Source organism: Lithobates pipiens, unplaced genomic scaffold, assembly GCF_037356315.1.
Source record: "Lithobates pipiens isolate NorthernLeopardFrog02 unplaced genomic scaffold, aLitPip1_a1.2 Scaffold_8, whole genome shotgun sequence".
In the NCBI taxonomy this organism is placed as follows: Eukaryota; Metazoa; Chordata; class Amphibia; order Anura; family Ranidae; genus Lithobates; species Lithobates pipiens.
Window position 1 is genome coordinate 532,174,907 of NW_027507903.1, and position 24,386 is coordinate 532,199,292.

Genomic DNA, 24,386 nt, shown 5'->3' on the forward strand with positions numbered 1-24,386 from the left:
CGTTTAATTGAACACTTTATGCCGTCAGTGATTGTTCTTTTTCTGCCATTGCTTATACTTGAAGCCTCCCTTTTTTTGCTTGTCTTTTTAAGACAAGCAGAAAAAGCCCTGTGTGTTGAGCTTTCGTGCAAGCCTTGTTTGTAAGTTGACCCTCTCTTTTTTTCATTAACTTTTTTTGCCTGAATTGATTAATTCTAATTTTTTGATATATAATGTGATTACATTACCATCTATATCATCTAGCTGGTCCTTGAATGCCCTCTATGGTCACCTGTAGTTCTTGGTTTTCTGTGACAGTTGCAGACTCCTTGAATTATCATCGATTGTAGTATACACTGCCTTAAAAGACCGGGGTGAGGAAGGATGTTCTCGGGCTGAATGTGCACATGTATTTTAATTCCTATCCTTTTGAAAATTAACTTTGCATGTCTAAATAAATGTATTTCTTTTTTTATATAATTATGAGTTTTTATAGGATTGTTTTTTTTCCCCTACCTAGGTTTGTACCCCAAATGGACAGCCTCCACTGAGGAAGCCCAGGATGTGGGTGAAACCTGTTGGGAATTCCAGCTAAAGTTCTGTATTTATAAAAACTATGTCCTATGTACTTGCCATAATTGTTTTTAGACAATTTTTTATCTGTTTAAATAAAATATATTTTTATATTATTCTTCGAGATCACTGTATCTTACTTGCACCTTAAAAAAATCCCACAAATTCCCCTGTACCTTGTATTTTATAAATGAATGGCTGAGGTGGAGTTTTTCATGTCATCTGCCTGACTCTTCACTTCAGCGATGCATTCATAAAATGAATCTTGTCAGAGGAAGCCTTTCATTCAATCATAAAATACAAGGTTTCATATGAGTGGCTGAGCAGGGCTCAGTCGGATTCGATTTTGTTCAAAGAATGGGACGGAATAACCGTACTGCTGCCGAAACACATACTGTAGCTGTATATTTTATGTAGCGGATGCTGACAGCTGGAACAGATTTTGCAAGCAAGTCAAAATTAACCCCCTTTTTTTTTTTAATTCTCATTTTTTAAATCAGGCATATTTTTAGATTACTGCGATGTCAAAAAGCAATACAAAAAATAAAATAAATAATAATAAAAAAAAAAAAAGAGTGGTGGGCAAAAAGCAAATAAACTGCCAACAAGCCCACAAACAAGGGTATAAAGACCCTAATGTAACTAGACAGCTACTTGTAACACCTTATCACTGAAGCGGACATAAGCGAAAGGCTTGAACATACACCCGGTAAAACTTAAGACAGAAAATCGGCCTGTTCAGCAGGAACCCACTTTCAGTCCATGTGTACTGCTGTCTTTGGAAAGTTCATGCTGGAAAACCAGCATTCGATCAGTGCTTACAGCCATGTGGCAGCCTTCTAAATCTGCGATACAGATGCTTGATGCTGAATAGCCCAAGACCTAGAGGAGTGGGTCAACAGGAAAGGGAGGTATCTTATCCAGCAGAGGAGCAACTTCTGAGTAGGTGTAACTAAACTTGAGAGTGTAAGGTCCTGATCTTTTCCAATGAAAAAAGGGTCAGGACCCAGGATCTGTCCAAGCATTTCAGACTAAGTTGGGACCAAAGACTTCTGAGGATTAAGGATCCACCCAAAATTTGGCAGAGTCTACACAGTCTATTGCATGCTGGCATTTAAAGTCTGGATGGAATGATACTTCCATAGCAGGTCATCCAGGTAATCCACAATGTGGACACCCTGAAGTGAAGAGCCAAAACAGGGGCCAAGACTTTTGTAAAGACCTAAGCAGTGGACAGGCCAAATGGCAGGGCCACAAACTGAAAATGACAGCGCTCCGCTGCAAAAGGTGAAAACAACTGTTGGTGGGAGTAGAAAAATAGGATTTTTAAAACAGCTTACCTGTAAAATCCTTTTCTTGGAGTACATCATAGGACACAGTCTCAAGTAATTACTTGGTGGGTTATAGGCCTACCTTCAGGTGCTGACACTGGTATAACCAATACAGGAAGTTGACTCCCCTATATAACCCCTCCTCCTTCCAGGAGCACTCAGTTTTTGTAGCCAAGCAATATAAGTAATATACTCTCACCCCATAAAACAGAGGGGCGGGAGCTCTGTGTCCTATGATGTACTCCAAGAAAAGGATTTTACAGGTAAGCCGTTTTAAAAATCCTATTTTCTTTATCATACATCATAGGACACAGAGTCTCAAGTAATTACTTGGTGGGGTGTCCCATAGCAATGCTACTTCAGGGGAGGGAGACACAACCTGTAGGGTAACCCCCAGACCTGAGGACTTATACTGCTGCCTGCAGCACACTGCGCCCGAAGGCGATATCCTCATTCCATCTTACATGCACTTGATAAAATTTTGCAAATGTATGTACTGAAGGGCAAGTCGCGGCCTTGCAGAATGGAGACCTGGAAGCCTGGTGACGCACTGCCCAAGAAGCACCAACTGCTCTGGTAGAGTGCGCCTTAACTTGAAAAGGGGGAATGTTTCATACTATGTTACTAGGTCAGTGTTTCTCAAATCCAGTCCTCGGGCCCCCCCAACAGGTCATGTTTTCAGGTTTTCCATTATTTTTCACAGGTAATTTGATCAGTTTCACTGCCTTAGCAATTACCACAGCCGTTTCATCTGAGGGAAATCCTGAAAACATGACCTGTTGGGGGGGCCTGAGGACTGGATTTGAGAAACACTGTACTAGGTGGAAGTGCTGGGTTGTAATTAAACCATGCAGCTAAAGCAGCTGTGTCAACCAATCAGCCACCGCCCATATAGAAGTTTATACACATCTCTGTATTAGCAACTGCTGTATTTTTTACCAAATCCCACAAGATCTATTTAAAGCGGGAGTCTGCCATTTTTTTTTTTTTTAAAGCCAGCAGCTACAAATACTGCAGCTGCTGACTTTTAAAATAGTGACACTTACCCGCCCAGCCCGCCCGTGATGTCGGCACCCGAAGCCGATCTCTCGATTGTCTCTCGGGTGCTGCTGCCGCCATCTTGGGTATGGGAGTCAGGAAGTGGAGCCTTTCGGCTTCATTTCCCAGTTCCCTACTGCGCATGCGCGAGTCGCTCTGCGCAATAAGGATGGTCCCCGCTGTCTCTGGGATCCGTGTGTTTCCCAGCAGGCAGCAGGGGACTTTCGGAAAGGGGCGTAGATTCTGCAGAAAGGGGCGTACCTTCTGCAGAATCTATGCCGGAAGTGGGTGCAGATACCTGTACTGTACAGGTACCTGCACCCCCCTCCCCCCTGAAAGGTGCCAATTGTGGTGCCGGAGGGGGGGGAGGATTCCAATGAGCGGAAGGTCCACTTTAGGGTGGACCTCCGCTTTAAGTAAAAAACCCCTCTGCCGCTAGGACCACACATGTTCTGAGACAGAGCTGCACTAAGACACATCATAGGTAGTGTAAGTTACTCCTTATAGAGGAGACATTTATAAGGCATATAAGGTATATTGAAGGAAAAAGCAAAGCTTCTTCCCTTACCTTGTCCTCGCTGCAGGATACTGCTGATTTAACAGACAGATCCAACTTTCACCCATCACGGCGGGCTGCGTTTAAACACGCTCAAAGACCGGGGCCCTTTTAAAAGGGGTTCCACTCCTTTGGGCCTTGTATAGCACTCCTTAGCACAACTTTAGGAAATGTAGCAAGACCAAAAAGAGTCCTGGTTCCTAGGGTCCAGCTCTCAAAGAGAAGCATTACAGGCAAAACCTCGTTCTCGCATCGAAGTCCAGGTACCATCCTATGGCCTCAGTGGCAAGGATGAATCTGATTGTGGAGGTTTCTTTAAATCCAGCATGGATCCCTCCTGGAGCTCCGCAGAGCCCATCTTCAATCGTGACCAACACCTTAGACACTGGCGAAAAAACTGAGTGCTCCTGGAAGGAGGAGGGGTTATATAGGGGAGTCAACTTCCTGTATTGGTTATACCAGTGTCAACACCTGAAGGTAGGCCTATAACCCACCAAGTAATTACTTGAGACTCTGTGTCCTATGATGTACGATAAAGAAAATGCGAATGTGCAAATAGGGGTCTTTAAAACCAGTTAAGGACCCGCTGCTGCAGTTGTACTGCGGAAGGTTGGCTCTCCTAGGCAAATCATCTTCATTGTAAGTTGGATGCTTTAAGATCAGTAGGGGGCGCTGCTGGAGCCGATGCGCGTGGCCGCGATGTCCGCAAACCACGAGAGAGAGAGAGAGAGAGAGAGAGAGAGAGAGAGAGAGAGAGAGAGAGAGAGAGAGAGAGAGAGAGAGAGAGAGAGAGAGAGAGAGAGAGAGAGAGAGAGAGAGAGAGAGAGAGAGAGAGAGAGAGAGAGAGAGAGAGAGAGAGAGAGAGAGAGAGAGAGAGAGAGAGAGAGAGAGAGAGAGAGAGAGAGAGAGAGAGAGAGAGAGAGAGAGAGAGAGAGAGAGAGAGAGAGAGAGAGAGAGAGAGAGAGAGAGAGAGAGAGAGAGAGAGAGAGAGAGAGAGAGATCTGTTGATGTAAAACAGACAGATACCTGTTCTGTCAGGGGAGGAGAGAGATCTGCTGTTCCTAGCGATCGGGAACCGTGATCGGTCTCCTCTTCCAGTCACTACACTCCCCCGTTAGAAACACCTCCCTAGGGAACACTTAACCCCTTGATCGCCCCTTAGTGTTAACCCATTTGCTACCAGTGGCATTTATACAGTAATCGGCTATTTTTAGCACAGATTTATAGATGTCACTTGTCTCAAAAAAGTGTGCGATCTGTCTGCCGCAATACACACACACATATATATATAGATTTATGCCATTTTTATTTATATATTTCCTATTTTGTAGACGCTGTAACTTTTGCGCAAACCAAGCAATATACACTTATTGCAATTTCTTTTACCAAAAATATGAAGAATGCGTATTGATCTAAACTGAAGTTATTTTTTTTTTTGGGGATATTTATTATAGCAAAAAATTTAGTTTTTTTCAAAATTGTTGGCCTTTTTTTTGTTTAGCGCCACAAAAAAAAAAAACAAAAAAAAAAAAAGCTTCTATTGTGGGGAGAGGACATAAATTTTGTTTGGGTACAACATCACACAACCACGCAATTGTCAGTTAAAACGACGCAATCCAAAAAATTGCCATATTGCAAAAAATGGCCTGGTCATTAAGGGGGCAAATCCTTCCAGTCCTTAACTACTTGCTGACCGCCAGCCATCAAATGGCCAGGCAGCGCAGCTCTTGTGGCGGGAGGGCGTCATATGACGTCCTACTATCTAAATAGGGAATGCGCGCGCATCTCTGTTCCTTAGGTGGTGGCGTGTCACGGAGACACCGCTCGCCACTGAGGGGGATGAACAGCCATTGGGTATGGTTGTTTACCACATGATCGGCCGTGATGAAGTCACGGCCGATCACAGATGGTTACACCCCCACAGTGCACGGTGCGTGCGCACGATCGTGAACACGCTGCGCGTCGGTGGCGGCGTGTTCCCGGGAACACTGCTCGTCCCCGACGCTGCTAAACAGCCATTGGCCGGCCGTTTACCCACGTGATGGGCTGTGATAGTTTCACAGCCGATCACTAAATGTAAACAAACAGCGGTAACGAGATGTTGCCGGGTTCTCCTCCTCACACACCGATCGTGTGTGAGGAGGAGATTGCGGTAACATCTCATTACCGCTTACAGTGTACACACCAATCACACTGATCGCACCCCCCCCCCCCCCAATAAAGAGGACCTGTCACCACCCATCATAGTACCTGTCACTCACAGTCCATCAGAGTACCCGAGTACCCGTCACAGCCCATTAAAAGTACCCGAGTACCCGTCACAGCCCATCAAAAGTACCCGAGTACCCGTCACAGCCCATCAAAAGTACCCGAGTACCCGTCACAGCCCATCAAAAGTACCCGAGTACCCGTCACAGCCCATCAAAAGTACCCGAGTACCCGTCACCAGGCCATCAGAGTACCCGTCACCAGGCCATCAGAGTACCCGAGTACCCGTCACCAGCCCATCAGAGTACCCGAGTACCTATTTGCAGCCCATGCCTCATAGAATATACGTTGGGGTGTTTGCTTTCCAAAATGGGGTCATTTTGTGGGCAATTCCATTGTCCTGGTGCTCCAGGACCTTCAAAAGTGTGATAGGTAGGAATGAAATGAGATGTATCATTTATGCTTCTAGAACGCCTGAAGGTACTACTTCAATGTTCGGCCTCTCTAGGTGACCAGGCTGTGTAAAAGTCCTACATCTGTGGTATCGCCATACTCGGGAGGAGCAGCAGAATGTGTTTTGGGGTGTAATTTTTGCTATATACATGCTATGTGTTAGAAATATCTTATAAATTGACAACTTTGTGTAAAAAAAATAAATAAAAAAAAATAAATAAATGCGTTTTCATTTTTTCCCACATTTTCCAAAAACGTCTGGAAAAAAAAAACGAACCATTCAAGAGACTCATTTGACTCACAGATTATACGTTGGAGTGTTTGCTTTCCAAAATGGGGTCATTTTATGGGCAATTCCTTTGTCCTGGTACTCCAGGGCCTTCAAAAGTGTAATAGGTGGCTGTGAAATGAGATGTGTCATTTTTGCTCGTAGAACGCCTGAAGGTACTACTTCAATGTTGGTGCTCTGTATGTGGCCAGGCTGTGTAAAAGTCTCACACATGTGGTATCGCCATACTTGGGAAGAGTAGCAAAATGTATTTTGGGGTGTAATTTGTTGTATGCATATGCTGTGTGTGTGTTTACAAAATTTTGTAAAAAATAAATAATGAAAAAAAAAATCTTCATTTTGCAAAGAATTGTGGGAAAAAATTACAACAAAAAAAATCACTATGCTACTTACTTAATACCTTGGAATGTCTACTTTCTAAAAAGGGGTCATTTGGGGGGTATTTGTACTTTCCTGACTTGTTAGTCTCAAAAAAACGAGCTACACCTGATGTACTGAAGGCCTGATCAGATGTGATCAATTTTCAGTGATTGGCACCATAGATTGTAGACTCTATAACTTTCACAAAGACCAAATAATATACACTAATTTGGGTTATTTTTACCAAAGATATGTAGCAGTATATGGCCCCTTTCACACTGACGTCCCGTTCAGGCCCGCCTGTCAGTTTTTCAGGCGGACCTGAACGGGTGCTCCATAGAGGTCTATGGAGCGTCGGATGTCAGCGGTGACATGTCCCCCGACATCCGACCCGCTCCGATCCGAAAAAGTGTAACGGAGGAAAAGGCTATTTTTCCATCCGTCTGCGGATCGGGTGACGACGGGCACTGCGGTCCGTCGTCATCCGATCTCCCATAGTGGAGAGCGGCGCTGTGACAGGTCCGTCCCTGCGCAGTATGCAGAGACGGACCTGTCATCTCCCTGCTCAGCGGGGATCGGCGGAGTGATCCCCGCTGAGCAAACGGATATCCACGGGGCGGATCAGGACTGATCCGCCCCGTGTGAAAGGACCCTAAATTTTGGCCAAAATTTATGAAGAAAAATTAATAAATTAGCAAAATTTTATGACAGAAACAAAGAAAAAGGCATTTTTTTTTTCACAAAATTTACGTTTTTTTTAATTTATTTATAGCACAAAAAATAAAAAACCCACTAGTGATTAAATACCACTAAAAGAAAGCTCTATTTGTGTGGAAAAAAGGATGCAAGTTTCATATGGGTACAATGTTGCATGACTAATTGTCATTCAAACTGTGAGAGCGCTGAAAGCTGAAAATTGGTCTGGTCAGGAAGGGGGTGTAAGTGCACTGTATTGAGATGGTTAAAGCGAGTTCTGCGTAATTTTTTTTTTTTTTTTTTTTAAAGAAAAGGATTTTACAGGTAAGCCGTTATAAAAAGCCTATTTTCTTTCTAGTACATCATGGGACACAGAGCCCTGTTAATTACTGATGGGATGTCCCAGAGAAATGCTGAGGGGAGGGGAATCACACAAAGTAGGATGTGATCAGACCTGAGGACCTTATACTGATGCCTGTAGCACACTATGCCCAAATGCGATATCCTCATGTCCTCTCATATCCACCTGATAAAATTTTGTGAATGTATGGACTGATGACCAGGTTGCGGCCTTGCAGACTGAGCCACGGAGGCCTGGTGATGCACTGCCCATGAAGCACTAATAGCCCTAGTGGAGTGCACCTTGATCTGAAAAGGCAGAACTTTTTGCTTCAAACCATGAACTTGAACAATTAATTGTCAAATCCACTTAGCAATGGTAGATTTCGACGCTGCCTGTCCTCTATTAGGACCTTCTGGTAATACAAACAAAACATCCATTTTGCAAACCTGAGTCGTCGCTTCCAGATAAGCTTTGACTGCTCTCACTACATGCAGAATGTAGTGACCTTTCTTCCGAAGAACAGGGATTTGGAAAAAAGGAAGGGAGAACAATATCTTGGTTTAAATGAAAACCTGAGACCACCTTTGGTAGAAAACTAGGATGAGGGCTCAACACCACTCTGTCCTTGTGCATTATTAGATACTGCTCTTTAGAAGAGAGCGCCACTATTTCTGATACTCTTCTGGCTGAAGAAATGGCCACCAGAAAAATGAATTTCCTTGTCAACAGAACTAAGGGAATTTGATGAATCGGTTAAAAAGGCTGCTTATGTAAAGCTGACAGAACTAAATTCAGGTCCCAGGAGTTTAGAAGCACCTTAACTGGAGGATTAATGCGCGTTACCCCCTGTATAAAGCTTCAGACCAAAGAATGAGAAGCAAGTGGACATTGAAACAGAACTGATAAGGTCAAGACCTGGCCCTTGATGGTACTCAAGGCCAGCTTCATCTCTAACCCCATTTGCAGAAATTCAAGGATTCTGCTTATGACATATTTTCTGGGATGCCAACCCCTGGATTCACACCAAGAGACATATGCTTTCCAGACTCTATGATAAATCATTCTGGAAGCTGGCTTCCTTGCATTAATCAAGGTAGAGATCACAGGGCCTGAAAGCCCACGATTCTTCAGAACGTGGGTTTCAATAGCCAAACCGTTAAATTTAGTGTTTGTAAGGCAGGATGGAATACTGGTCCCTGGGATAGCAGGTCTGGACGTGACAGTAGGGTCCAAGGAGAGCCTACCGCCATCTTCACTATTTCTGCATACCAAGCTCCTCTGGGGCACGCTGGGGCCACCAGAAGCACCGACTTTTCCTGCTTGATCCTGCAAAGTAGTTGTAGCAGCAGCAGAATAGGAGGGAATGCATAAATCAGAGAGAACTGATGCCATGGAGTTACCAACATATCTGTCCCGCGTGCAAGAGGATCCCTCGTTCTTGACACAAAGTTGTCGATCTTGTTGTTGAACCTGAACGCAAAGAGATCTACATCTGGAACCCCCCATCTCTAGCATATGGCTAAGGCGACGTTGGGGTGAAGAGACCATTCCTTGGGACTAACTGCCGGCAACTCAAGTAGTCCGCCTGCCAGTTCTCTACCCCCGGAATGAAGATTGCCGATATACACGGCACATGCTTTTCTGCCTAGATTAAAATCTGGTTTACTTCTCCCTGAGCTGCACGACTCTTGGTGCCTCCTTGGTGATTGATATAAGCCACTGCTGTGGCATTGTCGGGCTGGATCCTGACAGGGAAACCCTGTAACCTGAGTGTCCAGGCCTTTAGGGCTAGATACGTTGCACGGATCTCCAGAATGTTGATGGGTAAGGTCCTCTCGGTCTTGGACCATCTCCCTTGGACAGTCGACTGTTCCAGAACTGCCCCCCAACCTGAAAGACTGGCATCTGTTACTACCACTCTCCAGGTACCTGGTAAAAAGATTTTCCTTTTCGCTGATTTTCGGGTATCAGCCACCAGCTGAGGCTCTGACGAACTGTAGGAGACAGACACATCAGAAAATCTAACGCTTGAACCTTCTTGTTCCATGCAGACAGGATACGGTTCTGCAGCAGCCTCAAGTGAAATTGAGCATAGGAAACTGCTTCGAATGAAGCCACTTTCTTCCCCGGCAACCTCATACAAAGGCGAATTTAGAAGGACCCTTCTTTGCCCTGACAACCTGAATCAGTTCTTTTATAGCACTGATATTTGCTTGGGGTAGAAATACCCTCTTCTGGGCTGGATCTATGAACAGACCCAAATACTCTAGTCTTCTTAATGGTTTTAAAGGCGACTTCTCCAAGTTGAGGACCCAACCTAGATATTCCAGGTAGTTAATTGTGGTGACCAAGTTTTGGTCCAAGCGGGCTACCGACTGGTCTATCAAGAGCAGATCGTCTAGGTATGCTATTACTGTTAGACCTTGGGCCCTTAATCTGGCCAGAGGAGGGGCCAAGATTTTTATAAACACCTGAGTTGCAGTAGCTATCCGAAGGGCAGAGCTAAAAACTGAAAGTGGCGTTTTTCTACTTTGAAACGCAGGTACTTTTGATGAGCAGGGAAAACAGGTACATGCAGTTATGCATCCTTGATATCTATTGATGCCAGAAGTTCTCCTCCTTGTAGGATGCAGACTACCGATCGGATTGATTCCATGCGAAAGGACCATATTTTTTAGAAATCAGTTTAGATCTTTGAGATCTGGAATGGGTCTGACATCTCCGTTTGGCTTTGGTATTGGGAAAAGGTTTGAATAAAACCTCAATCCCTGCTCTTGCATGGGAACTACCACGATAACTTTTTGCAAAATAGTCGCTCCAACGCTAGAGAGACTTCTTTCTCTCTGGGTACATTTGATCCGAGGAAACGAGGAGAGGGGAATTCTGGTTGGTAACCTAGAGTTACTGTGGAGATCACCCATCTGTCCTGAAATTCCTCCTGCCAGAGCCTTGAGAATTTTAGCAGTGTTCCCCCCACTTGAGCAAGCAGGGGCGCCCCTTCATAAGGAGGCTTTAGTGTTTTGTCTTGTAGACTTCCTCCCCCAGGACTTCTTTTGTCCCTGGGGTTGACTGAGTTTTAACCTTTGAGCCCGACAGAGGAGGCCGTCGTGACTGCCTGGAGGCTGATGCCCCTGGCACTGGAGAAAGATCCCTTTTAAAGGAGGGACGTTTACTCCTTTTCTTAACTGGCAAAAGGGTGCTTTTACCACTAGAGATCTTTTGGATACAATTGTCCAAATCCTCCCCAAACAAACAGTCTTGCACCACGAAAGGGAAATCCAGCCAGGAGTTTTTTACATGGTGATTCGGCTGACCAATTTTTCAACCGTAAGATTCTACGCCTATGTACCAAACCAAGCGTAAGGCGAGAGGTCTGGAGGATAAAAATCTCTGATAGCATCAACCGCAAAACACAAAGCCGCTGGTAGGTTGGCAAACCCCCGAGCTTGTTGTTCAGGTATAACTTTGAGCACCTGTTTAACCCCTACTCGCCGAGCATACGCAGATGTGCGTACTCTGCTTTCGGGAGGTATACCTGGATGATGCCCGCACCTACAGGCATCATCCCGGTACTGATTTTCAGAGCCGGCGATTGGCTTTCCAGGCATAACAACCGATGCAGCTAAAAGCCGCTCGGCTGTTAAGCCGGAGGAGCGGGAGGGGACGCCCCCCTAATCGTAAACACGGAAGCGACGTCATGACGTCACTTCCAGTTTACTCGGTTGCCAATGGCGCCGGTTTAAAAAAAAAAAATACAGTATTCAGAATCGCCGAAAACGGCGATCTGAATACTTTGAAGTGTAAAGGAGGGATCGGGGGTCCATAAAGAGTACCTGTCACCAACTATTACTGTCACAAGGGACGTTTACATTCCTTGTGACAGCAATAAAAGGGATCAAAATTATAATAAAAAAAACTATTTAATTTTAAAATAAATAAGAAAAAAAATGTTTTTTTCTAAAGCGCCCCCGTCGGCGCGAGCTCGCACAGCAAAGAAAACGCATACGGAAGTCGTGCCCGCATATGTAAATGGTGTTGAAATCACACATGTGAGGTATCGCCGCGATCGTCAGAGCGAGAGCAATAATTCTAGCACTAGACCCCCTCTAACTCTAATCTGGTAACCAGAATTTTAAAGTGCGTGCAATTATAAAGTGCGTGTGTGCAATTATAAAGTGTGACATGTTTGGTATCTATTTACTCAGCGTAACATTATCTTTCACGTTATACAAAAAAATTGGGCTAATTTTACCGTTTCGTTTTTTTTTTAATTCATGAAAGTGTCCCTTTTCCCAAAAAGTTGCGTTTAAAACACCGCTGCACAAATACCGTGTGACATAAAATATTGCAACAATCGCCATTTTATTCTCTAGAGTCTCTGCTAAAAAAATATATATAATAATATTTGGGGGTTTCAAGTAATTTTATAGCAAAAAATATGGATTTTAACTTGTAAACACCAAATGTTAAAAATAGGCCTAGTCATGAAAGGGTTAACATGGTCTCTTAAATATTGACAGATTCCAATTGCTACCACTGCAAGTTGAACTACTGAACCTGCCAAGGAGAAGACGTTTTTTTAATAGGTATTCCAATGTTTATCAGTTAAATCCCTAAGCAACAGGACAAGTCAGGCTTTTGTTTAGAGGAAATGGTGGCATCAATACATTTTTCCTCCATATGATAAAGTGTTGAAAACTTTTTAGGAGGAAAAAAATGTTTATCTGGGTGATCCCACTCTTCCAAGTAAACCATGATCAGGAAAGGCATGTGCAGCTTGAGGAGGCTTCAGTGAACCCAAACAAGAGGGTTCTTTAATTGACTCAGATGCGGGCAACTTAAATGCAGATCGGACCAATCCAGCAAGAATTTGCACCAACACCTTCTCATCCTGAGAAGCCGAAGAGGGCCCTTCTCCACTAGAGTCCTCTGAAGTGGAATCATCAGTCTCCTCCCGATCCTCTGAGAGGAATTACTCTCCTCCCCCCCCCCCCCCCCAGAGTTCCTCTGTTTGAGGGTCCTGGGTGGCAGAGGGGGATCTAGTGTGTTTTTTTTCCACTGAGTGAAGATGCGATTAAGGCCACTAATTTTTTCTCTAATCCATTAATGGTTGAGGAAAAAAACCTCCTGTGTAATGTATACAGGGGCTGAAGTGTCAGGAGCAATTGCAGCTCCTAACCCCAACGGCTCACCTTGGCCAGCTTCCCTTGGTCCATCGGGGGGGGGGGGAAGGTGCAGAGGGGGGGGTCTTCAAAGCCTGACGAGGACCCCTTTGAGCATCTATTCTTTGGGGTATTAGTGCCTCTTCTGCCCATAGTGCACGGTAACAAAACATAGACGTACCACCAAAAATGCACTGACTGCTGAGCACTGTAGTTCAGCAACTGCTGCTGCTACCAAGACTCAGCCTGGTGCTCAAGTAAATGTTGCCTGGGAATGCCTGTGTCCCCCACACTCACATGAGCCTGTCTGCTCTGTGTCCCTACATAGGCTGTGTGCACCTGAAAAGAGTGCACTTTATAGCCTGTGTAGCCAGCGATGTGGGCGTCTAACCACGCCGACGTTACATTAACGCTCCGCCCCCCTCCTCCTCCGACCTCTCTGCCCCCCCCTCATTTTTTTCAAAAACTAGAGTTTCCCACATGAGCCAAGGCAAGCATGAAGGGGAGGGTGGGAAGGAGGAGAAAGAAGGGCCGGTGGATGTGAAGCCACTGTAGTGGTAGCGGGTTGTGCGGTATGCTACCGCCCCCTGCCCAGGCTAATCTCAGCCCCCTAAGCCATGGAAGGAGAATCCCAGAAGGAAAAAAATCCCCCCTACCCACATCCTACCTGGAGCATGGCTGAAGGAGTGTAGCCCGAGGACACAAAGACAGACAGATCAGGCATGAAAGGTATGTGCTCTTGACAGCCCCCGGTGGTGACTTTAGGTATAGCTTACATTTACTTAAAGGAGAAACCCACTAGAATTCAAAAAATTCTTGATGAGTCTCCCTTACCTTATCCAGCTGCAGGGTTCTGCATAACAGACCCAATCTCCACCTCTCACGGTGGGCTCAGTTTAGAGAAAAACCTTTAGAGACTGAGGTCCCCTTGAATAGGGGGATCTGCAGTTCTGAGCCTGTAAAGCACCCCGCAGGTCTGTCTGCTGTGGTGGCAGACAGGACTTGAACGATTCGCCTTTGTGGGCAAAGCGATGATTTTAAAAGTAAAAGTGGCTGAGGGATGGAGGATGAGTGGAAATACTTAGCAACATGTTACACCCCAAATATGGGTGTAACATGTTGCTAAAGGCAAAACTGGCCTTTAAGGTACTTACAGGTTTGCATTAAAACAAAAATTAAGAGTATCCTAATGAATACAGAACTTCATTAATTTGTCTTCCTGGAAACTTTGCCTAGAGTTTCCCTTGATTTAACAAGTTTTGTTTTTTTAATAGCAAGCACTCACCCCTCTAGGTCCATCCATAGTCATCAAAGGGAACCCCAGGCACACCACAGCCGTCACATATTCCATCAAAGACACCTAAGCAAATGAGACATAAATGTTACAGTTTGTCTACTTATCTAAATAACACAAACAATGAGACCAATCAATGAATACATTTGGCGCTACATCTTTCTGGCAAACCAGTATTAAGAGGGAACCAAAAAGAACAGCACATAATAAAAAAAAAAAAAAAACAGGAAGCCAACAGAATAAAAGGCAACATGCTTGTTGGAGAGCTTCTAACTCAGCAAAGGGTGTGTGTTCAAACTCCGCAGAGAGACCACTGCTTCCTCAAGGAAAGCAAGGGTCATGAGGATAATTCTCTGCAGCATCAGGGAATATGCTTTTCTAATTAAACTGTGACTGTATCTGAAGAAAAGAAATACAGTTTTACACACCTTTTGTTTGTTGTACCTAAAATATATATTATTAAGCCAATTTAAACTGAAATCCAGCAAACTAGTACACATTACTATTCAAAGCAATTCTTAGGATTCCATTGTCATATTATATTACAGACTTCAAATCTTTGATTGCAACTTTTTTTTAGGTTTAGATAAGAGTGGGAAAGGGTGGAAAGATTTCTCAACCACTGGGAAGATATAAAAAAAAAAAAAAAAAAAAAAAAAAAAAGAAGGAGGGGGGGGGGGGGGTGTAATGTTCTTAAATGTGGCATGACTGAAGAGATCTCCCATTTTGGAGAACATTATCAATGGGACAAAGAAGTGAGAGGAAGTGCATCCTAGTATGAACAGACAGCAATAAAAAAGCTGATGTTTTAACTCTTCTTGCCAACAGAATTTACTTTTAGCCAGCTGTTTTATTAATGCTAATGAAAGAGTATTATAAATGTAATTTTATTCTTCCCATCCATTGTTCCCCTTTAAAATGTACGTAAATCCAAAAGTAATTTGACAGTTTGGCACATGCCTCACTGTATAAAGTTTTCTTAATCACCTCATTACCAGCATGTTCCAGTCCCTTGATTACCAGCCAATTTTTCAGTTTTCAGCACTGATACTTTGATTTAAAACTACTGTCATGCAACACTACAACCAAATGAATTTTAGAGAGACAAATAGAGCTTTTCTTTTGGCAATATTTAACCACCCCTCCTGCCCAGACCAATTTTCAGCTTTCGGTGCTCTCACACTAAAGCCTCATACACACGATAGGATTTTGTACAAACTTTCCCTTGGATTTTTGTACAAAGGGCGTCGGCCCTGAACTTGTATTGCATACACACAGCAGGACTTTTTCAGCCAACTTTCACCAAATCATGTGGTTTTTCTGCTCTTTACTGCCACCTTTGGTCAACTTCTGTATTGTTGTCTGATCTTTTGCATTGGTTCTGAGCATGCCTGTTTGTACTTTGTACAAAAGTCCTATGGTTTTCTGTACACACGATCAGACTTTGCTCCATCGGACTTTTGTTGCCAGAAAGTTTGTCCGTTCGCACAGCCAACAAAAGTCCGATGAAAACCAAAAAAGTTTGTCCGATGGAGCGTACACACGGTCGGATGTTGCTCCAAAACAGCTAATTTGCATGTTTGTTGTCAAAAAGTCTGATCGTGTGTATGGGCCTTTAGAATGACAATTACTCAGTCATGTAATACTGTACCCAAATGAATTTTTTGTCCTTTTTTTCCCCATAGAGCTTTCTTTTGGAGGTATTTGATCACCTCTGGGGTTTTTATTTTTTGCACTATAAATGAAGAAAGACCGAAAATTTGGACAAAAAAAACGCATTTTTCTTTGTTTCTGTGATAAAATTATGCAAATTATTAATTTTTCTTAATAAATTTTGGCCATAATTTATACTGCTACATATCTTTGGTAAAGATAACCCAAATTAGTGGATATTATTTGATCTTTGTGAAAGTTAGAGCGTCTATAAGCTGTGGTGGAAATCATACAAAATTGATCACATCTGATGTACTGGTGGCCGATCTAATTTCTTGCGACCCGAACAAGCCAGGAAAGTACAAATACCCCCCAAATTACCCCTTTTTTGGAAAGTAGACATTCCAAGGTATTTAGTAAGAGGCATGGTGAGGTTTTTGATGTTGTAATTTTTTCCCACAATTCTTTGCAAAATTAAGATTTTTTTGTTTTTTATTTTTTTCCCCACAAAATTGTCATTGTAATAGGTTATTTCTCTCACATGGCATGTGTATACCACAAATGACACCGCAAATTAAATTCTGCTATTCCTCCTGAGTATTACGATACCCACATGTGTGGGACTTTTTCACAGCCTGGCCACTTAGAGACGCCCAACATGCAGGGAGCGCATTACGTGTTCTAGGAGCATAAATTACACATCTAAATTGTTGACTACCTATTACACTTTTGAAGGCCCTGGAGCACCAGGACAATGATATGTGACACTGACGTGGCACTGATGGCAGATGGCACTGATGGCAGGTGACACTGATGTGACACTGACGACACATGGCACTGATGACAGATGGCACTAATACGTGGCACTGATGACACGTGACACCGACAGGTGGCACTGGGGATACATGGCACTAGGGACAGGCGGCACTAGGGACAGGCGGCACTAGGGACAGATGACACTGTTAGGTGGCACTGGGGACAGGTGGCATTGATAGGTGGCACTGGGGACAGATGGCACTGATAGGTGGCACTGGGGACAGGTCACACTGGGGACAGATGGCACTGATAGGTGGCACTGGGGACAGGTGGGCATGTGTGTGTGTGTACACTCACTCACTGTCACAGACGCTGTAGCACGGAAGCTCTCCCTCCTCGCACGCTGTCTCTGCGTGAGGAGGGGAGCTGGCGATGAGAGATGATCTCATATGTTTACATATGAGATCACCTTTCATTGGATAGCCCGATCGAGTGCTAAATGGCCACTGTGATTGGCCATTTAGCACGATCTGTGATTGGCTGTGTCCGAGGGACAAGGCCAACACAGAACTTCCCCATTGCGCGCCCACGGCGGCGCGCATTAGGGTAGTAAACAGGAGGACATCCAGGGACGGCCTCCCAGCAGTTAGCGTCCACTCTGTAGCCGTCTTTTGGCTATAGGGGTGGCGCGGCGCGTTAATAACCACTTTTTTTTTGTAAAAAACAAACGCCCCGTTTCCCTTTACTTTCTGTTTAAAACATAGCAAATAAAAATGCCCAGACAGCACAAGGCCCACTGAAATGGACCCTTTTTGGAAAGTAGATACGCCAAGATGATTTTTGCCACATTTTTTGAAATGAGGAAATGTGCTGGTATTGAGGGGATTAAAATATGTAGTTGAGTAATAGTGCACTACATAAAAAATACATTTACAGGTCATAAACAGAGGGATCAGGAGATGAAGGGGCTAATGTACAAGTCACATATAGTGGGAGGATGGAGCTGAAGGGGTTAAAGTACATATGTGCAGGATAAGGTGATGGGGTTTTTATACATGGCAGGATGGGGCTGACATACATTGTACATGTGTGACTGACAGTAGAGGTGTAGATTTCAATATTGTTGGCACAGATTTGCAGTGCTGCTGGCTGGTGGTCAGGAGGCTCTCTTTCCTCTCATCCGCTGATCAGTGTGAGAGAAAGCAGAGCTTCCTGATCACCAGCCAGTAAATGAGGCATAGCTGCTAACAAGCAGTCTTTGCTTGCATTCTGTAACTGGTCACAGTGATCACATGATGCAGAGCCACTCCTCATTGGCTCTGTATGTATCTTTGCCTGTGGTCCACTGTATCCAATCACAGTATTGTGCGTGTGCACAGTTCCCAACGGATGTACAAGTAACAGGTCAATGGACCGGCAATACATTTACAGTGGCCAGTCCACGTAAGGTTAAGAAACCTTTTCTGGGTCTGCTGTTGCAACTTTCTTATCCGAAAAGCTTGCCAGTAATGGCAGGTGCTGTTACAGGCCAAAACCACAAATCCACCGTTTTAAAAATTAGCAGCAGTGTTGTCAGTCTGCCAATGGATTGTCTGTAAAGACTGCAGGAAGCACAATGGACAAATGAAGGAATATAAATGTTAGACTGACTACTGTAACTGTGAGGCAGAGGCTTACAGTAGAACTGTGCTCACCTTCTATCCAGAGTCAAAGTCTTTCCTGATGAACATTGTCATCTGCGGCCGATCTGGCTTACGAGTATCAAAGTTTGCCCATTTTCATTGGCCCGGCACAGATGACCTTATTCCAGCACATGCACAAGAGTTCACTGGTGAAATTTGCACACTGACTTGTGTGTGCACAGCTCAGTGTATAAGGCATACAGGCAGGTAATCATTTTTTCTTTTCTGCATTAAAATCCTGCCTGTTTGCCAATTTATTAATTTTTTTATCATACATAAAGTTCTATTTTAAGGTCGGCAGCCTGCAACAAGAAGTCCTGTTACAGGCAGAAGCTTTGCAACAGATTCACAGTAAAAATGTAAATTAGTGAGGCACAATGTCAAATATAATGAAAACTATTATACAACAGTTTGTGCAGCACTTTACAATATAAGTTTTAGAGTTTTTATACACTTTAAAAGGCACATGAGCTGTCAGACAGCTCCTTAACGACTTCAATACCAGGCACTTTCCCCCCTTCCTGCCCAAGCCAATTTTCAGCACTGTAGCTTTTTAATTGACTATTGTGCTACACTGTACCCAAACTAAATTTTTATCATTTTGTAGAGCTTTCTTTTGGTGGTATTTGATCACCTTTAAGGTTTTTATTTTTTGCTAAACATATAAAAAAAGATCAAAAATTTTGAAAAAAAAAAGTTTTTTTCTTAGTTTCTGTTATAAAATGTTGTAAATAAGCAAGTTTTCTCCTTCACTGATGGGCACTGATGAGGCTGCAGATGGGCACTGATAGGTGGCTCTGATATGTGGCACTGATGGACACTCATAGGTGACACTGATGGGCATCACTGTAAAGGAGGCACTGACAGGCATTACTGATGGGCATTGATTGATATTTTTGGGCGCAGATTGGCATCCCTGGTGGCCATGGGTGGCATACCTGGTGGTCATCAGTGGCGGCCATCCCTGGTGGTCCTGGGTGGGCATCCTAGAGGGGCTGCACTAATCAATCAGCACAGATCCCCTCTGTCAGGAGAGCAGTCGATCGGCTCTCCTTGCGTCTGTCAGACGTGAGTAAGGAACAGCCGATACATGGCTCTTCCTGTTTACACCGCGAGACTCTTACCATGATCGGTGTTGCGGTGTGCCAGACTGACACACCACACCACTGACCGGCGTGTGCCGGCTGTTCTCCTGAAAGACGTCATCCTGACTGGACGTCATGATATAAAGAAACCACCGTCCAGCCATCATTTTGCTATATGCCAGGCGGGAAGTGGTTAAGTGAATGCTAGAAAATTTACCAGGAAATATGTAAAGTGAGTGTCTACCTTACTGCATATAATTTACATGAACTGCTTAGAAAGTTTCACACATGTGCAGCTTAGACCACAAGTAAGGCATCCACTGTGTGCTGTGGTGATGTGACTCCTGTGCAGAAATTACATCTTCATGGCACGGCTATTGAATTGACCGGAGAATACGAACCCGGAAGGAAGACCAGCCAAAGATGGAAGTGGTCAGGACCTGCTAGAGCAGGGACAGTGCAGTGCTGGAGAGATGCTTTTGACAGACGAGTCTGCCACAATCTGCTAAATGTGCAATGATAGCACATTATAGCATAAACCTGCAGGGGCAAAGGAAATAAAAACTAAGAACTTTAAAAACAAACTGTTGAGGGCGTGTCCGGATGTGAACAGGGACAGACATGTGGGAGAAGAGCTCCAGAAATCCTAATTGTAATCCTCGGTCATCCTTGCATTTAGGCAGCTAAACATAGCAAATACACCTGCCTAATTGTCCCTCTGCACAACCTGCAGCTACTGAGGTTTGTATTGGGCAAGATACGCTCAGGATTAACAAGACAGACGCCGGCCTGGCACACTCGCGGCCGCCACCATCTTCCCGGCCTCCATCCTGCTAAAAGGAGTTGTTGTGGACCTGGTGTGAGGTAAAAGGTTCCCCTCACCATCCAGCTTGATCTCCTGAGTGCCTGGCGGGGTCCGGGGTCTGTGGGGCCCCAGATTCGCCCGTTGCGGCCTAATGAAGCCTGCCGTTGGTCGACCTGTAGTCCAGGGCGCGGACGCTGCGGTCATCAGCTGCCTGCATAACTTGCAGGGATCTGTTCGGTGCCTAGAGACTGCCTGTGTGGGCTGGCTGTGGGGCCCCAGGGTCTAGCATTCTCCGCATTCCCTTACATTCATCCTGGCTCCCTGTCTATACCTCCAGTAACATCACAGCCAGCAGTCAGCTGCATAGTGATCGGGGGCACCTCCTGCATCCCTAGATGCCATCAAAAAAGACGGTCAGTTAAAGCGGGAGTCCACCGGGACTCCGCGTTTTTTTTTTTTTTTTTAAAAGCCAGCAGCTACAAATACTGCAGCTGCTGACTTTTAAATAGTGACACTTACCTGTCCAGCGCGCCCGCGATGTCGGCACCCGAAGCCGATCGCTCGCTCGTCTGATGGGTCCTGCCGCCATCTTGGGTATGGGAATCAGGAAATGGAGCCTTTCGGCTTCATTTCCCGGTTCCCTACTGCGCATGCGCGAGCCGCGCGGCGCAATCCGGACGGTCCCCGCTGCCTCTGGGAGCTGTGTGTTTCCCAGCAGGCAGCGGGGCACTTGCTGAAGGGGGCGGGCGCTTGCGGAAAGGGGCGTAACGTACGCCCCTTTCCGCAGAGAGCTAGCCCGGAAGTGGGTGCAGTTACCTGGATTATCCAGGTAACTGCACCCCCCTCCCCCCTGAAAGGTGCCAATCGTGGCACCGGAGGGGGGGGGGATTCCGATGAGCGGAGGTCCATTTTAGGGTGGACCTCCGCTTTAAGAAACAGCCACCACCCAGGACACAGGGCTCCCCGGCAGTGACAAGTGCGTGGCAGCTGTTCCCTCTGGAGCAGAGCATGCCGTGGCCATACCAGACAGCCTTGCAGCTTCTAAGGGACATGGAGCAAAATGAAGGAGAATCGCAGCAGCCCTCAGGTAGGGAGCAATTCGCAGCTACTGACTCCACTGCGGCCATCCTGGCGGCCATTGAGGAGAGTAAAACCATGGTCATGGGGAGGATAGATACACTGGCCATTGAGTGTGATCTTATCTGACTAGACAAGTTTAGAGGCCGTGTCACTGAGGTCGAGAATCGTATCTCAGATATAGAGGATACTGCGGCTACCACCTCTCATAATGTCGCTGACCTGCAACGCACGATAAAAACCTTGATGGCTGGGTCTGAGGACACCGAAAATAGACTGCACCACAAAGCCAGCTTTGCCGAAAATTTCTTAGAAATCCTCAATTTACAACAAGTCTCCTCAGCATACATTGTTGAGCGCGCGCACATAGGGTCCCCACAGGCACGAGACCGCAAGGAACCTTGCCCAGACCATTCCTTGTGCGATTTCTGAATTACCGGGATAGAGATCTCATCCTTGCTGAAGCCCGGAAGAAACCACAGCTCCAGTTTGAGAACACCACCCAGCATTTTTTCCCAGATTTCTCCCCTGAGTTGCAGAGACGCAGTCGCATGTTCGTGGAGGTTCGGAAGAGGCTCCGGGAAAAGGGAATCATATATAGTACGCTGTACCCCAGTAAGATCCGTGCTGAACATCGGGGAAATTTTTTGAGGCCCCCTCGGATGTCTCAGATTGGCTGGATACATTAGGCTGAAGGTAACCAACATTTATCTCGAAAGACATTCTGTTTGAGCTGTTTTGTTACCTTCTCCCTCCTCCTTTTTGCCAGAGACACTTATTTTTTTTGCTGTTTTTTTTGGGGCTGCTGTACCACAATCTGATGTGGTAATGTCTGATTACACACTAGCAGGCAGATATGTTTGGGTCTGTTTTTTTCGTCGTCCCCCCCCTTCTTTCCAGCTGGCTAGACAGGGAATTGTTATGACGGGACTGTTCAAGAATGTATGCCTTTTTTTTATTTTTTTTTGTGTGCTCCGTTTGGGTTTATATGCTCCACCTTTTTTGTGGTTGATTGTTTGTGGTGTCACTCTCGGTACTACACAGTTGGTAGACTGGTGGGCACTCAGAAACAGGCTCCACCGCAAAGCTATGTGTATAGGTGGGTAGATGTCAATCTTGAGCATGCGGTATGGCTCTGTGCGACTCTGGACCTCACTTGCTCCTAGGCCCCTGCCATGTGGTGAATTTCTGAATTACTGTCATGTCCTTGAATATTAAAATCATCTCCTGGAATGTCAGGAGCTTGAATTCAAAATACAAGAGAGCGTTAGTGTTGAAATTCTTACAGGCCCAGCATCCCCACATATTATTATTGCAGGAAACTCATTTACTAGGTAATAAAATCCTAGTCATGAAACGTCCCTGGACGCACAGAGCCAAACCTACCACTTTTTCCATCTTATGCGAGGGGTGTGTCTATTTTGTTGCACAAGTCCTTACCTTGCTCTGTAGAAAAGGTGATTACAGATCCCGGGGGAAGATACTTATGCCGCGTACACACGATCAAACAAGCGGGTGGAAAAGCCCGGCAAACTCAAGTCCGCCAAACAATCCCCCCGTGTGTAGCCTCCGGCATACTTTTTTGACCCGAAAGTACGGCGGACTTAGAATGTAGTTTTACACTCCAATCTTCCCGCCGGACTCGCATTTCGGCGGACAATCCGGCCGTGTGTATGCCAGTCCGCCGTACTTTTGAAATGAACTGACTTTTCCCACCCGGAGAAAAGTCCGCTCATTTCGAGCGGGTCTCCAGGTAGGCGGGGCCCGCGATGGAGACATCGCTGGCCCCGCCGCCTGGTATGGACTTAAAGGGGAACCCCCACGCCGAATCGGCGTGGGGGTTCCCCCAAAGTCCACAACAGACCCTTGTCCGAGCACGCTACCCGGCCGGCCAGGAAAGGAGGGGCGAGCGAGCGCCCCTCCTGAGCCGTACCAGGCCGCGTGCCCTCAACATGGGGGGTGCCTTGGGGAAGGGGGGCCACGCGGCCCCCCCACCCCAAAGCACCTTGTCCCCATGTTGATGAGGACAAGGGCCTCTTCCCGACAACCCTGGCTGTTGGTTGTCGGGGTCTGCGGGCGGGGGGCTTATCGGAATCCGGGAGCCCCCTTTAATAAGGGGGCCCCCGGATACCGGCCCCCCACCCTATGTGAAGGAGTATGTGGTACAATGTACCCCTACCCATTCACCTGTAAAATAAAGTACAAAAAAAAAACACAACACACAAGATAAAATGTGACACCAACCCATGTGACATCAACCCATGTGACACCGCCCCTTGTCCCTATACAAGTCGCAGCGCAGCGCGTCCCTGGCATTGTGGCCGGAGAGAACATCGAGCCAACATCTCCAGGAGAAGAAGAACGGAAGGCGGCGGCGGCAACAGAAGACCGGGCCACCGCCTGTAAAAGAGCTATAAGAAGGCGCGGTGGCCCGGCAGAAGAACCGAAGAGGGGGACAAGCCCCCCGAAGTCGGAAGAAGAGGCCGCGGCGACAAAGAAGAATGCCGGGTTCCACCGCTAGTAAAAGAGCTACAAGAAGATAGCGGAGGAGTCCGGCGAGAAGACCCCCGAAGACGGAAGACCCCCGGAGCTGTGCAATAAACTATTTTATCTTGTGTGTTGTGGTTTTTTTTGTACTTTATTTTACAGGTGAATGGGTAGGGGTACATTGTACCCCATACTCATTCACATAGAGTGGGGGGCCGGTATCCGGGGGCCCCCTTATTAAAGGGGGCTCCCGGATTCCGATAAGCCCCCCGCCCGCAGACCCCGACAACCAACGGCCAGGGTTGTCGGGAAGAGGCCCTTGTCCTCATCAACATGGGGACAAGGTGCTTAGGGGTGGGGGGGGGCGCGCGGCCCCCCCTTCCCCAAGGCACCCCCCCATGTTTAGGGCACGCGGCCTGGTACGGCTCAGGAGGGGGGGGCGCTCGCTCGCCCCTCCTTTCCTGGCCGGCCGGGTAGCGTGCTCGGACAAGGGTCTGTTGTGGACTTTGGGGGAACCCCCACGCCGTTTTTTTTGGCGTGGGGGTTCCCCTTTAAGTCC

General features: G+C 46.0%; 1 protein-coding gene across 2 annotated transcripts in view; it reads right to left on the reverse strand.

Annotated features, from left to right (window-relative positions):
- KANSL3 (KAT8 regulatory NSL complex subunit 3) overlaps positions 1–24,386 on the reverse strand; it is a 154,361-nt gene that overhangs the window by 96,865 nt on the left and 33,110 nt on the right. For both annotated transcript variants that reach the window (XM_077469540.1, XM_077469541.1), the window contains exon 10: positions 14,274–14,348. In XM_077469540.1, coding sequence (XP_077325666.1) covers positions 14,274–14,348 — 75 coding nt within the window. The remainder of the gene's footprint in view (positions 1–14,273; positions 14,349–24,386) is intronic.